Source organism: Maylandia zebra, linkage group LG20 (assembly GCF_041146795.1).
Source record: "Maylandia zebra isolate NMK-2024a linkage group LG20, Mzebra_GT3a, whole genome shotgun sequence".
NCBI lineage: Eukaryota > Metazoa > Chordata > Actinopteri > Cichliformes > Cichlidae > Maylandia > Maylandia zebra.
Genome location: NC_135186.1, coordinates 3211576 through 3225879, shown reverse-complemented (window position 1 = coordinate 3225879; position 14304 = coordinate 3211576). Strand labels below are relative to the sequence as shown.

Here is a 14304-nt window from a genome sequence, read left to right as displayed (position 1 = left end):
GATTTTAATGGGCCATATATGTTTGTAAATTGTCATGCATTTCATAGATTTGTGTGAAGCTAGAAAATTGTTCACTGATAATGTAGAACCAGTAATCATTCACCTTTTATTCAGCTGGATATACAATCTGCACTGCTGCTGAACAATCAAGCAATAAAAAGTCAAGCAATAAAAAGTCATTGCACAAAGATTTTGTCTTTCAAGTTCTGTTTGCATTTCCCATGACTCTATTCTCTGAAAACTTGTGCACATAAATAAAATTCAGACCACAAGCTGCTCACTTGCCGCATACTGTATAAATTAATGTAGTTTACTGAGAAAAAAAGCCCCCAAAATTAGCAAGCGGTAGTCAACTAACACACACATGCACATTTAAGAATAAATAGTCTTCATCATTATTACAATGAAGATAATCCATAGAAGTACCTGAAATAAAAGGAACTTTTTGGCAATCACAGAAAGCAAGTCTGGCTTTTTAATTTTTTAATAAATTCACAAATCAGTCCCACGATGCAAACACTCCATTCTTCAGACTATTTGTATGTGATGCATCTACTTTTATTCTTGTCACTCTCCTGGCTGCAGTTCTGCATGGCTGCTCCGTCCTCAATGCCCCTGGCGTACAGACGTACCAGCTGACCGTGGATCCTGACAGAAGTGAACAAATCTAATTATATATCTTATGTTTCATAACGTATTGTGGGATCTTTACCCTACAATACAAAGGGCTATGAGGCAACTGTTGTAATTTAGCACTGTATAAATAAAATTGAATTGTAGAACAACATGTTGGGTGGTGCTCTTACCTGCAGAAGATCTCAGTGAAAGGCAGAATCTCTCCATCACAGTTCCACACGGACACAGCTGGAGTCTTTTTGCAGCACAGACCACACAGGATGGGAGCCACTGTTTTGTGCTCGTTCATCGTCTCTCGCTCCACCACACTCTGTGCCAATTGCTGCTGAGATCCATTTCTGCTTACAGTGTCCACGTATTCTCGCTCTTCGCCACCTATTGCGCGATTCAGCTCTCCGATTCCTTCGTGCACCTCTTCTTCTCTGCCATCTGGGAGAGAGAAACGGACGGCCTTCACTCGATGGACCTCCACAAACGGCAGGTCAAACTAGGAGAAGCAGGAACGATTGGGTCAAGCAGTTTCTAAAGTTTCTCAGTCCATTTGTTTTCAGCTGAATGTGATATACCTGGTCCTGTGTGCTTGTGTGTCTGTAGAGGAACTTGAGGAAGCTCAGTGGGTGAGTGTCCCATACTAGGATGAGATCCCCTGTTCCGTCTGCCAGATGAGCAGACGGAGAGAGACCTAATGGGCTCCTGGCACATGAGCTGGACATACAAGTGATCGATACACACCTGAACCTGCCCTCCACACTCACCCATTCACCTAAAGAGAGACGAAGAGATTGGAGAAGCTACAATTAGAACGATTTTAGCAGATGTTGATGATTTCTAAAAGAAAATAATATTTGGCCAATGTGCCCCAGGGGTTATAAGGCAATTTTTAATAGAGTAAGGAAATGGGGGGAAAAAAACATTTGTGTGATTTTACTTATTTCAATATGTGTTGTGGACAACAACAGGAAGGCAAGAAAAACTCAAACCACCAGTCGTGACAACCAAGGTATAGAGAAGGGCACGTCTGAACAAACAAAAAGTTGTATCTTGAAGCAGATGGGCTGCAGCAGAAGACCACACTGGGTGCGACTGCTGTCAGCTAAAAACAGGAAATTGAGGCTATAATTTTCACAGGCTCACCGAAATTGGACCACAGAACACTGAAAAAAAATCTTTTGTGGTTCACTTTTGTTCCAGTTTTGATTGTTGGTAGAGTCAGAATTTGGCATAAACAACATAAAAACATGATTCATCCTGCCTTGCATCAACACTTAAGGGTGGTGGTGTCAGTCAGTGTCACAGGGTACCCATCTTTGGATGGCTTCTTCTCTCATCATCCCAAACTGGTTTCTTGAACATGACAGTGAGTTCACTGCACTTAAACAGCATCCACAGTCAAGCTCAAACCAACAGTCCACATTTGAGATGTGCACCAATCTGCAGCAGCTGTCTGATGTTATCTTGTTATCATGTACCAGAATTTACGAGTATTTGTATCGTTACCTTCAGAGTCATTGCTGTACTGGCTGAAGTGGGAGCTGTACAGGGAGCCTGAATCAGAAGTGTGTGGGAATAGTCGCTCTGTACTTCTGGAGCACACATTGCACCTAAAAAGAACAAAGAGTTTCACTCTCCTTCAAGTCTGTGAACTAACAAGCTCCCTGACCTTAGCAACAGCATTCATAAGAGCATTATAATCCATTCGCTGACAGCCAGAGACACCTGCTCCAAACAAAAACTAAGGTACTAACAAGAGGCTTGGTCTCAACTTTCAACTAGATCAAGTTTCTCTTGCTATGTCTCTTCTACCCTCCTCAAGGAACAAGCAACCAACACCCGAGTCCCTGCTACAGGGGGTAGCAGTTACAGTATCTCAAAGTGAATTTGACCCATTTCACTAGTCCTTGAATAATAATGATGCTCCTCACAAGGGCACCTTCTCGCTTTCAAATTAAAAGATTAAAAATGATCTTCCTTTTTAAAACCCCCACCAGAGTAACAAAAAAAGTTAAAGGCTTTCATATTTTCTTCAAGGTCACGTTTTGGCCTGACTTGCAAGTGAAAGTTGCAGTTACATTAACAATGGGAGGAAGAGCACAGTCTCTTTTTATCTCTTTCTAGTAGGCGTTTTACCCTGAGAGGCAGCGCGTTTTATCCTTAGGGCTGGAGAGCAGTGGGTCTGCTGGTAGATACTGAACTATGCCCGCATAGCTTCTGTTGCTCAGGTACACAACTGTACCTATACAGAAGAAAAAAAATTAAGGTTGGGTAAAAATACAGAACACCAGATACTGTATATGTGCAAGATTTTAAAATAGAACAACAGTGGTTTTACTATAGCAAATGCTGAAAAGGGAAGCACAGATGCCACTAGAGACTTTCAATTTGGTCATCTTGATAACAGTTACAGTTTCAGGGTGAATTTTTAACTTTGAGATAAAAATAAATATAGAGAATCTGACAGAATGTTCTTCAGCAGACTGTCATTTGCTTTGTTTTAAAAGAATCATCGGTCTGGACCTGAATAGTCGTATCTGAGAGGTCCCATCCAGCGGTGTTTTTCACTCTCAGCCAGTACGTCTCCATAGAAGCCATAGCCCACCAGAGATACCGAGTAGCGTACCAGGGTGGAAGCATGGTGAACTGAACACACGTCTAATGGCTGAGAGTCTCCTGCAAGGCATTGAGGGCATCAAGGGGTGGGTATACAAACTTATTTATACAGTTCCAATTTTGAAAAAAATATATATGATCAGGGTTACACTCCCTTTACATTCATGAGAAAAAGTTTTCACAAGACTGTGCGATTCTATGAAAACATCGATACACTGTTAACTGCTTCCATAGGAATTTTGAGGGGAAGTAGCATCCAGGTACTGCTAATCAAATGCACTTGATTATTGATTATCATAAGTGTGAGCACCTCGATAAAAGCAGAAGATTTTGCAGTGTGCAGATCTGGAGCATTCAGGTGTTTGCTAACACAATGCCAAGGAGGAAGGGCACCAGCAATGACCTCAAAACCATCAATCTGGAAAAGTTTATAAGGGCATTTCTTAACATTACGGTGCTTTATTTTTCTTAAAAACCAAGCACAGCACCACAAACACCTAATACCGACTGTCACAGTCACGTAAGGTGGTGGAGGATTTGGGTTCGTTTTTTTAGAGTCAAATGTGAGGCCATCTGTTTGACAGCTAATGCTTGTCCCAAATGGGGTCATCCAACAGGACAATGACCCCAGGCACAAAATCTACGACAGAATAACTTAAAAAGAAAAGAATCGAGATGTTGCAATGACCCAGTAAAAGTCCAGATCAGACAGGGCCTTAAGAGACCTGTGCATGAACAAAAATATCCAAACCTCAATGAACTGAAGCAAAATTGTAAAGAAGAGTGGTAATACGAATATAATTATTTCAAGTTTTTGCTACCGAATATAGTTCTTTGAGACATGGGGTGTACTTAGTTTCCACGCAGCTGCAGAGAGTCTTGTGAAAACGTTCTTTTTCACATGACCGTATGCAATATTTCCTCACCAATAATGATGTGCAAAGCTGAAGAAACAGGATCAATAACCCCCACTGTGGCATAACACACACAGTCTGTGGAACCTAAAATGGATAACACATATCAGGAAGTGAGAGTGACACCTTTAAATCTGAAGCCATCAGTTTATAATTGCTTATGAACAACAACCTGCAGGGATGATGCCAATATGAAGTGGGCATGGCTGCAATGTGACAGCGGGATCAGTCTCACAAAGACCTGCCTCTTGTTGTGTCCGCCCAATCAAACCATGAAGTACTTCACTGAACATGCCATCGCCACCCACACAGACCACACTGCAATAAACAAACATAATCGTTTCTATTATGAAAGCACCTCACAGTGCTCTTTCACAACAGTATTTATACCGCTGCGCTGATAGCACTTACCCATCAAAGCCTGTCAGATCTTTCTTCAAGAGGTGGTCTCTGGCCTGGTTAGCCCGTTCAGTCACTGAAAAAGTTTATATAATGATTACATGTAAACTGTAAGGCTGTGTGTCAGAGTTAAACTTTAAACATCAACTGTGCGATCAGTTTACCTATAACATGAGAGCTGATCCCAGCCAGCTCAAACAGAGGGGCAACAAGTGAATGGTAGATCTCTCTTCCTTTCTTTTTTCCTCCAAATGGGTTGATGAACACCAACAGTCTATGTGGACGCAAAGGACCTGAAAGATGCATGTTGAATATCACAGATGGGAGCTCAAAACGTCAGATATGCAACAGATTTTTTTTTTGTTAAAGTAAAATAATAGTCTATTTAGGAGAAATACAAGGTTAAATATCAGCTGTGTTTCTAGTCCAATTATCCACCCCTACTGTGAGTTTTGAGGGCAGTCCTTAGGTGATTTGTCCACTGGTCTCTGAGGACCCGACTGGGGCAGCTGAACTGGGTCCGGCCCAGGTTCCACAACAACCCATAAGTGCTTCTACTCCTGCTACGCTTGATGTAGAAAACTGAAGGCAGATGACAGATACAAGAAATGGAAACCATGATGTAAAACCATAGTATCAACTGTTGGAAGTGGTGGTGGTGGTGGTGATGATGATGATAGTAGGGGGGGCTACAGGCACACATTGCACAAAATTGTAAAGTAAGCTGTGAACTTGGGTGTATAGTTTTCGAACTACACCGTCATCTAAAACCCACCTGTGAAATCTTTGTCTGTGTCTTCAACTGACTTCTGGGGCAAGATCTCCACCCGACCGTTCTCCACTCCAACCACCTCTGCCACAGGTACTGAAACTTCAATCGCGCAAATGCACAATGTGAAAAAATTGATTAAACATGTTTCTTTGTGTCGCTGCAACTGAGTGAACTTTTTAACTCTACAAAAGGATTGTTTCTCATTTTTCACTTGTCATAGAAATTAATGCATGATACAGCTGGTTCCTTGCCAGGTCTCAGGCCCAAACAATACAATAATGCTAGCTGAAATTCCATGCTGCTTCAGTTTCATCATGGTGCCCCTATTCGTTTATGCTGCTGCTTTATTAAGATGCGGTGGCTCACGAGGACGCTTGAATAGAGCTGAGCTATTGTTTATGTGATACCTTTAAAAACATAAGATGGAGAAGGTTTATTGTGTCTGCTGACTGACTGGCACACCTAAAAGGATCAAATTCTACATAATTTACTATGGCAGTGTATCATAAATCACAATGTGTTAGTGGTTTTAACTGGACAGTATTAAAATATTTTTTCACCTATATTTGTGGATGAGACAGAAAAAAAACCCCACTTTTTAAAAAAAAAAATGCAAACTAGAATTTAAGCTCAGTGTTGGCTTATAATATTATGCCAGGAGGTGGGTGTGTTTGTGGCTGTGTTTTTAGTAAACTACCTTTGTAGGTCATGTGTCATGTTTGTGCTGCTCAACTCGTTCTTCACGTTTTCTGCATGCACTTAGATTCAATTGATGTGCCCCTTCTTGTGTTCAAACTTAACGCCTAGTTTGTAATTGGTGTTTGTGGTGTAGGCCACTGTCTTTTTTTGTCAGTTCAGTTCAGTTTATGTCAGTACAGTGCAGACGAAGCAGACTTTCTCTTTTAAATGTGGTGTTGCAAAGTGGTCCATGTGTGCACATTTATATTTGGCTCTTTAAATGTTAAGTAAAACAGGGGAGAAGTGCATTGTGAAACTTTCTGAGTGTTTGTGTCGCGCTCTCATTTAAACACAGTCTTTATAAAGCCCCATTAAACATCTAGGATACAGATGTGAGGGAGATACACGAGCACTTACCTGTTTTCTTGTCACCATTCTTTTTATCCGCCTCAGTCCATTTCAAATGCCAACCTGTGAGGACGGCCCGATATCTTTTATTTCCGATCCACAAACTTGACTCCAACCTCAGGTCAGTCTCCATCTGGAAAAGCGCTCTCAGTCACAGAGTCAGTCTTTCCCGTATGCCAAAACGCGTTCCTGATCACACTTTATGCCCATGGTGTTTGCATGCCTGAGAAGTGCAGACACCGGCGATCTGAACTCAGTTTCTGAATACAGGCTCAGAGTATTATTCCTTTAAAATGCTGAAGTCACCGCCCGATACACGGGCGTTATTCTGCAAATACCCATTTCCTATCTGCACCCTGCTCTTCTGATACCTGCTCGATTTGCATGTTGCGCTGCTGATTGGATGCCAGGTGTTTACCTGGAGCAATGTGGCCAAGTAGGCTAATCTGACGCGAATGTGTGCTTTCTCGCTGTTTGATTGACCTAAAAGCATTGCTTCGTTGACAGAATGGGGAATTTAAATGCATTTAAATACGTCATCTAAATATTTTGAGTGTGGAAGCCTCTGTAAATCATCAAATATTAAGACTAATAATACATGTTGTAGACTAATATAGGGCGACAAGTAGAAGATAGATGGTATTTAAAATTACAGTCTACCGTAATTTATTTTTTAACAAGGATGAGACTTTTAAATAACAGAATGAGACACACTATAAATCTGACATATGCAGCAAGGAGGACAGCAAAGTAAAATAAATAACTATCTAACTAAACTATCGTTTACTGCAAAAAAGATTTTGCAGTAAACGATAGGATATAAAAGGCAGTTTATCCGAAGGTTGAGAGTAGGGGAGACCGGGGATAGTTGTAACGTGGGTCAGTTGTAACACTTCCAATTTCTCCAATCAGGGCTAAGTTTCAAATGATGTGACTCGTCCTGTGCATGCCCAACTCAGTTCTGCTATCACATGTGAAAAATCAGCACATTTTGTCAAACACAGACAATTTAACACGAAAAAAAGTAATTTGTATGCCAAAAAGTAAGTTTTTCTACTTTATTTCAATTTGTAATAGCATTATCTGCTTTGCAGTTAAACTCATCAAACTTAAATTGTGTTATTTGTATGTCTATGGGGATATATTCTGTGTAGGTCTTTAGTGCTAATGTTTTAGCCGTTGGCTGTAATGTTAGCTAGTTCATGGCTATAGGAGTCTGGGTCAGTTGTAACAGCAACAGTCTGGGTTAGTTGTAACAATAATGCAAATGTTACAAGTTGCCACACTATTACTTTAACTTATATTAAACAAGTTGGGGCAACGACATCAGCAGAGAGAGGTTCACTGGTCGCATTTGTATATGTGGTTAATGCCATTGGCAACACAATTCCTCCACTGTTTGTGTTCCCCACACATACATTATGCAGACCACTGTGTCAGAGATGGACCAGTAGGAAGTACTGGTAGTGGAAATAAATCAGGATGGGTGCAAGAAACAGATTTCCTCATCTTTCTGAAGCACTTTGCAAACCACACCAAGGTAAGCCATGATAAAAAGTAATGGAATTGCGATGCTGGGGAACAACTACATTTTTTCAGCTTCATTGTTATGTTCAAAATTGGTGCAAGAGTTGTAGGTTATAATGCCCACTGAGCCAATGAGGCCAAACTCAAGGAAGACCAACCAAAATTAATGAAATATTCAGTTGCAGAAAATTCCATAATTTGTCTTTTTTGGGGGGTTGGAATATGTTCAAAAGCTAGATTTCTGCATTCTGTCACACACACACAGAGCTACATAAATGGATGTAAGTGCATTCATGTGTTGAATAAACAAAGATTACATGTTAATATTTTGTTAGTACCCTTATTTCATTGTGTTACATTTCACCCCAGGATATGTTACAACTAACCCAGACTATGGGGTTAATTGTAACATTTCACTCTTTGTGTTTGAGGCCATACCATGCAATGGGTAATTGTGCTGCAGAGAAAATAGCTGCACTATTTAATAGCAGAGACATGTAAATACTTTGCATTACATTTTGAATCCACTACCTTAAACGAGCTCCAATTTACAGACAGAAATGTCAAAAATGTTACAACTATCCCCGGTCTCCCCTATTAATTGATTAGTGCTGAAGCAACATTTTTATATTTTAGCAGGCTTTTTTTGGTTTTGTTTTGTTTGTTTTTGTTTTGTGGGATTGCTCTTACATTTTTTTTAAATCTCTAATATAAACTTTTTCAACAACAGTTTGTTTAATCCAGTGTCTATTAAAAAATCCTCTTTTGTGTTTGGAAGTGTTTGAAAATGTGTTGCATTTGTATCATATTATTTAAAAATCTTCATCTAAACAGAGAATGTTGTCTAGTAAAATGTGTGCATCAGTTCCGTGTTAATTTACAAAAATGTATAACCTAGTGATGGCCCGCTTGAAGCTGACGCTCCGGAGCGTGTGTCGAAAAAAGACAACACACTGGTTCAGAAGCACTGTGTCGAGGCTTGCTTCGTTTGGCAAAAGTCACGTGACCAGTGACGTCCGAAGCTTCATTACGCACGTAACTGCTTCGGTACCTGATTCAAACGGATATAAGGAAGTGAATCATCCACGGGATTCGTGGAGTGTGTTGATGGTGACAGAGAGCGAAGAGGTGATCATTCCACTGACAGATATGGAGCCAGCGAGGAAGAGAGGACATTCTGGCGTGTGGGAATATTTTGAGTTGATTTTGCTCAATTCATTTTATCTGCCGAAGTGAAAAACTTGAAATGTCCAAAATCATGTTTTCATAATGGAAATATCATTACAGCATATGACTTTAGGAACACTTCCATGTGAATTAAAGCTAATGAAGACTACAACAATGTATTTGACACTATACGTACATTACATTGCTACAGTTTAGAAAATCATTTTGTTTATTGTTTTTAGGTGATAGTCTGCAGGACCCAGGAATACCTGCATATCTACCAGCTTGCAGTGTAGTTCCTGCACTCCACAGCCTCTTCTGTTCCATGCAAGTGGATTTTCTCCAGGGCAGGAGAAACTATTTCTAAGAAAAGAAACAGACTCAGCCAGCGCACAGTAACACTAATCCTCTTTTTAAATGTAAATAACAAAAGGGCTACCTTACATTGATCATGTTTTTACTTTGCAAGTTCTTGATTAGGGGTGGGTTTTGATTATCGCCTTTCTGATTACAATCCATGCTAAATTGAATAAAGTGATATTGATTCATTAAAATCCCGTGTCGATTTGTAAATTAACGTTATTATGCCTGAAACGCCAGCATCTCAGGTTAAACCTCACAACATGTCGTCAAACACCATACAGCTAAAACAGTAACTGGGAGCAGGTTTACGGATTCTGCATACAAACGTGAACACAGAGCGCGGACCCGACGCGTCAGAGTCAGATTTTGGTGCGTCGTCGGGTCCGCGCTGTGTTTGCCTCTTTTTTTTCCCGCTGGCTTCTGCAGCTGCAGGTTTCATAACTCTCTGTTTACATCTCTAATTAAGTCTCACATGTGTCAGCTTTCTTTTAATAGATACGAAATTATGGATATATACTGTTAAATGATCAGAATTGTAATATTTCTGACTGAGGCAAAACTTTCCAGATTCCAATCAAATTGAATCGGATCCTGTATCGAATCAAAAATGATTCTACAAATCAGTGACGATGCAGCCGTACTCAGCTCCCTAAGCATTTTCCCTTTCCAGTTCACAATCAATCCCACCCCTAGGTCACAAATATGTATAGGACAATTGGCCTCATCTAATATTTTGTATGAACCTGTCCAGCTGTCCAGTGATTAAACGACAAGTAGATGGAGGCAGGACTTCACAGCAGGGGCATACTCCATAATGTGCTGTGCATTCTCATATGTATATTATATATATTGCTCACTTATTGTATTTACCAACATCAAGGAGTTATGAGCAAAGAAAGGCCACCATAGTGCATGTTTAAATAGGGAAAGTTTATTGATCAAAATGTATTACGCAGATACGCATTACATTTTTTTCAGCCCCCCAATCGAGAAAACAAAACCAATTACATGTTCAAAGCAACGGAACGGTGGCCCAATATCAGAGAGAACTCCACTCTTGAGTGAGCAGTGATAATTGAGCAGTCCGTTTTATTTTGCAGATTCAAGCTGCTCTTCAAAATTTTCACCACCAGATGTCACCGGAGAGGACTGTGTTGAAAAGCTTCGAGTAATGAACCGTTTTTCAATACAAGCTTCAGTGCTTCGGAAAGCTTCATTTGGCCATCACTAGTATAACCTCAAATTACCTATAGTTGTCTGTCTATGTTAGCCACCGTCGGGCCACAGCAAGGGTTTATGGCCACTTTTTTTCAAAATAAATCCGATTAATACAATAGGTACAACTTTTATTCTGAAATCCCGGCAGAGCGGACGTGTATGACGTTATTGTGGCACGCTCCTTCCTCTTGCTTTCCTTGCTAGCACGTCCATTTAGTTAGCTAGCGAAACAGGCTCTTTAACCCCGTAGGGGAACTGTTATGAATCATTTGACCAGTGTAGTATAATAGATTTTTTTGATTTTCATAATCTTGTTAGTAATTGATATTGGAAAATGAACATACGAAACGCACGGGTAAGTATAGAGAAATTCACTCGAGAGCCACGCTGTTTCTGCACAGAGCTAAGCTAACGTTACAGGCTGCAGTTTAGCTGAGCAGATATCGCCGGTCAGCTGTGTGACCCTTTTTATGTGTTTCTTTCAGCCGGAGGACCTAATGAACATGCAGCACTGTAACCTGCTGTGTCTTCCAGAAAATTATCAGATGAAATACTACTTCTATCACGGCTTGTCATGGCCACAGGTAACGAGCAGTGCTGATTCCAGTTTCCCTGTCTCTGCTAATGGCACTGCTCCTATCATACATACCATTACAATGTGTACGGTTATGTCTCTAATTGTTCTTCCGTTTAAATCGTTCCAGCTCTCATATATAGCAGAGGATGAAAATGGGAAAATTGTGGGATATGTGCTCGCAAAGATGTAAGTATTAGCGAGCATATTTGTATCCTGCTGTCACTTTTAAGAAAACGCATTGATTCTTATGACTTTTGCAAACTCTTTATAGGGAGGAGGACCCAGATGATGTACCTCATGGACACATAACATCCCTGGTGAGTCGGAGCACCTGCGACACCTCAGACAACTCCTTTGCCTCTTTTTCTTCATATTCTGTTGGGTGCTCCTTTAGGGGGTTCACCACAGCGGATCTGCCTCCAATCTCATCATGTCGCTAGCATTTCCTCTGTCATTCTTCATGGTTTTCATCACTTCTTACTGTCTGGCACCTCCATAATATATCCACTATTATTCTATTGCACATTTGCAAACTAGCTCACCTTTGCCTCTTTATCTCCAAACTGCTCATCCTGAGCTGTCTCTCTGATGTACTAATTTCTGATCGCATCCTTCTTGGTTACTCCAAGTTCAAATCTTAACATCTTTAGCTCTTAAACCACCAGCTTCACCTAAAACACTCTGTCTTCTAGGCAGTAAAGCGGTCCCACCGACGTCTGGGACTGGCTCAGAAGCTGATGGATCAAGCCAGTCGGGCCATGATAGAAAACTTCAATGCTAAATATGTCTCACTTCATGTTCGCAAGAGGTACTGCGGACTCTTGGCTTGTTGCAAACTAGGGTTTATCTCTTTGTGTACATAAATGATTGTATGAATTCCTATGTACAAAATGTGTTCTGACTCCAATTGTATCTGTAAGTGCTCCTGTTTTCAAGAAATGTTTTCTCCCCACTGCAGCAACCGAGCTGCCCTGCACCTGTACTCAAACACACTTAAATTCCAGTAAGTATTTCTGTTTCTCTAGCAACATTACTGTTAAGTTTTTTAAATGTAATTCATGTACTACTACAACTTTTATTTTATTTACATCAGCTGGGCTACAATAGTTTAATAATACTGGTAGTCGATATAATTTGACCTGTGTTTAGTATAATTAATCAGATAACTGTATCACAAATGTGATGGTTACTTATATTGGTAGATAATTATAAGATTGTTATTCCCAGGTACTACTGGGTTTTGTTTTGTTTTTTAAAGTCTCTAAAGGCTCAGTCTACTTTTTTCTTTCCCTCACCATGCTTTAAAAATAGTTTTAAGGGTCATTTTCTACATGATTGTTTCTTTATGTATATAGATGAAAGAATGTTGGTTGGATTAGTGATAGTTTCAACTATAACTCTCATTTTTAAAATCCATTAAAATTCTGTTTGAAAATGTGCTGAACAGCTGAATGTTTTTGCACCAACTTTAACTGATCTACTATCTTGTCCCTTCACAGGATTAGTGAAGTAGAGCCCAAATACTACGCAGATGGGGAGGATGCCTACGCCATGAAAAGAGACCTGGCCCACATGGCTGATGAGGTACTTGATTTTTACATCTTTTTAAAAAAAAATATGAGCTACTTTAGTTTGATTGTCACTCACTCTGAATTGCCCCTTAATATGAGCATGTGACCAAAATCTGAATGCGTTACTTTTTTTTCTTTTCTTTTTTTTTGGGTCCCCTGGTCATCTCACAGCTGAGGAAACCCGGAGCACGCGTGCCGGGTCAAGAGGCACAATCTGGCCAAAGTCCGTCGGGGTCCGGTGACCATGAGAGAGAAAGCGAGAGAGACAGCGGAGGAGAGAGCAAAGAGCTGAGCGAAGTCAGCGAGGCAACAGAAAGCACAGATGTTAAAGATTCCTCTTCTGATTCACAGTGACACTGCAGCTTTAGACATTTTTAAAATCATCCCTTGCATCCAGTTTTTATCTATTTGCCATTTCCCCTGACCTTACACACTGATTATCTCGGCACCAAAAATGCTCCAACATTTACGTCACTTTTTTATTTTTGGTAATTCTGGGTTTTTTTTTTTTCCTGCAGTGATGAGCAGAGACTTTGTTAATAGCATCAATCTACTCAGTTATCTAAATTAAATACAAATTAATTACTGGTCTGGTCATTTTTATTGGATTATTGTCATTGTAAAAGCTGTGTGAGGTTTAAGACCGCCTGTACTTTTCAATTGGTCTTTATTTGACAGAATAAATCTGTCAAATAATACTTCTTGTATTTCATTTTTGTCAAAAAAGGCATCAAATAATGAGCATCTCTGAACGAAAACCAGCAGAGTCGGATAAGTTATTCAACTGCCACCTTGGTATTGTGAGTGATGATCTGATTAAAAGTTAAAGACCCCAAAAAATAGGATAAAAACCTTGATGATGGAATAAACTGATAAAAAGAAAAATTCTTCCACGTTAATGATTTAACCCAACTCATTGTGTCTGCATTCTTCCTCCGTGGGCTACGTCCTTTTCTTTTTCCAAAAATGGTACTGTAGCTTCTAAGCTGAACTAATCCTCTGCAAAGAGTTTGTTTTTAATACATACGATTAAAGATGGAAAGGACATCATAGATATCTGTCCTCAGGTAACTGGTTGAACACATGACAAGGAGATAAACATGAATCACTTGTGAGCATGCCACCAGTTCACTATATGGTGTAGGTAGGTGTAAATACTAGAACAGCTACCACAAGTCTTCAATCGGAAGGATTTTGATCTGTAAAAATGAGTGCTTGTAAGCACGGCCACTGTGGAAACATGTTCGATGCCATGTAGTAATGGAATGCTGAAGTTCATATTAAAGTGTCATCTACTCAGCCCATTTTTAAGCCTATTATTCATAAGTGGGGAAGTGCCTTTACTGTCAAATTTATACTTTAGTGACTCCTACTGGCGGAGAAAGACTACTGCATGGCTTTTCACAATACCTACAGCAAGAGTTCAATGCCAGGAATGTCATGGGTCTCTATAACAGGTCACAATGG

General features: G+C 40.1%; 2 protein-coding genes across 3 annotated transcripts; one reads left to right on the top strand and one right to left on the bottom strand.

Annotated features, from left to right (window-relative positions):
- Window positions 1-92: 92 nt before the first annotated feature.
- zgc:158263 (ceramide kinase family protein) lies at window positions 93-6803 on the bottom strand. Its single transcript, XM_004558719.5, has 13 exons — window positions 6424-6803; window positions 5332-5427; window positions 5001-5138; window positions 4721-4849; window positions 4569-4632; window positions 4330-4475; window positions 4170-4244; window positions 3151-3303; window positions 2764-2869; window positions 2134-2237; window positions 1203-1399; window positions 807-1123; window positions 93-648 (listed from the first exon to the last, which is right to left on the bottom strand). The coding sequence occupies exons 1-13, from the start codon at window positions 6545-6547 to the stop codon at window positions 534-536; spliced, it is 1764 nt and encodes a 587-aa protein (XP_004558776.1). The 5' UTR covers window positions 6548-6803; the 3' UTR covers window positions 93-533.
- A 4043-nt stretch (window positions 6804-10846) lies between these two features.
- naa10 (N-alpha-acetyltransferase 10, NatA catalytic subuni) lies at window positions 10847-14136 on the top strand. Of its 2 annotated transcripts, none has more exons than XM_076878806.1 (8): window positions 10847-11044; window positions 11175-11273; window positions 11394-11452; window positions 11538-11583; window positions 11959-12074; window positions 12225-12269; window positions 12766-12851; window positions 12989-14136. In XM_076878806.1, exons 1-8 carry the CDS (start codon window positions 11024-11026, stop codon window positions 13189-13191), a joined length of 675 nt encoding a protein of 224 aa, XP_076734921.1. In that variant the 5' UTR covers window positions 10847-11023; the 3' UTR covers window positions 13192-14136. The 2 variants fall into 2 exon arrangements, with proteins under 2 accessions (XP_076734921.1, XP_004558777.1); XM_004558720.4 differs by having other exon boundaries at window positions 10850-11044; window positions 12766-12850; window positions 13009-14136.
- The last annotated feature ends 168 nt before the right edge of the window (window positions 14137-14304 follow it).

Bases quoted from the DNA above. Each gene is read 5' to 3' on its own strand.
- zgc:158263 (XM_004558719.5), bottom strand. From the start codon at position 6,547: ATGGAGACTGACCTGAGGTTGGAGTCAAGTTTGTGGATCGGAAATAAA. The intron at 3,304-4,169 runs GTGAGGAAATAT...AATGCCTTGCAG, and splicing joins AGCTTTGCACATCATTATTG to GAGACTCTCAGCCATTAGAC. The intron at 1,400-2,133 runs GTAACGATACAA...GTCTCTCTTTAG, and splicing joins GTACAGCAATGACTCTGAAG to GTGAATGGGTGAGTGTGGAG.
- naa10 (XM_076878806.1), top strand. From the start codon at position 11,024: ATGAACATACGAAACGCACGG. The intron at 11,274-11,393 runs GTAACGAGCAGT...AAATCGTTCCAG, and splicing joins ACGGCTTGTCATGGCCACAG to CTCTCATATATAGCAGAGGA. The intron at 11,584-11,958 runs GTGAGTCGGAGC...TCTGTCTTCTAG, and splicing joins ATGGACACATAACATCCCTG to GCAGTAAAGCGGTCCCACCG.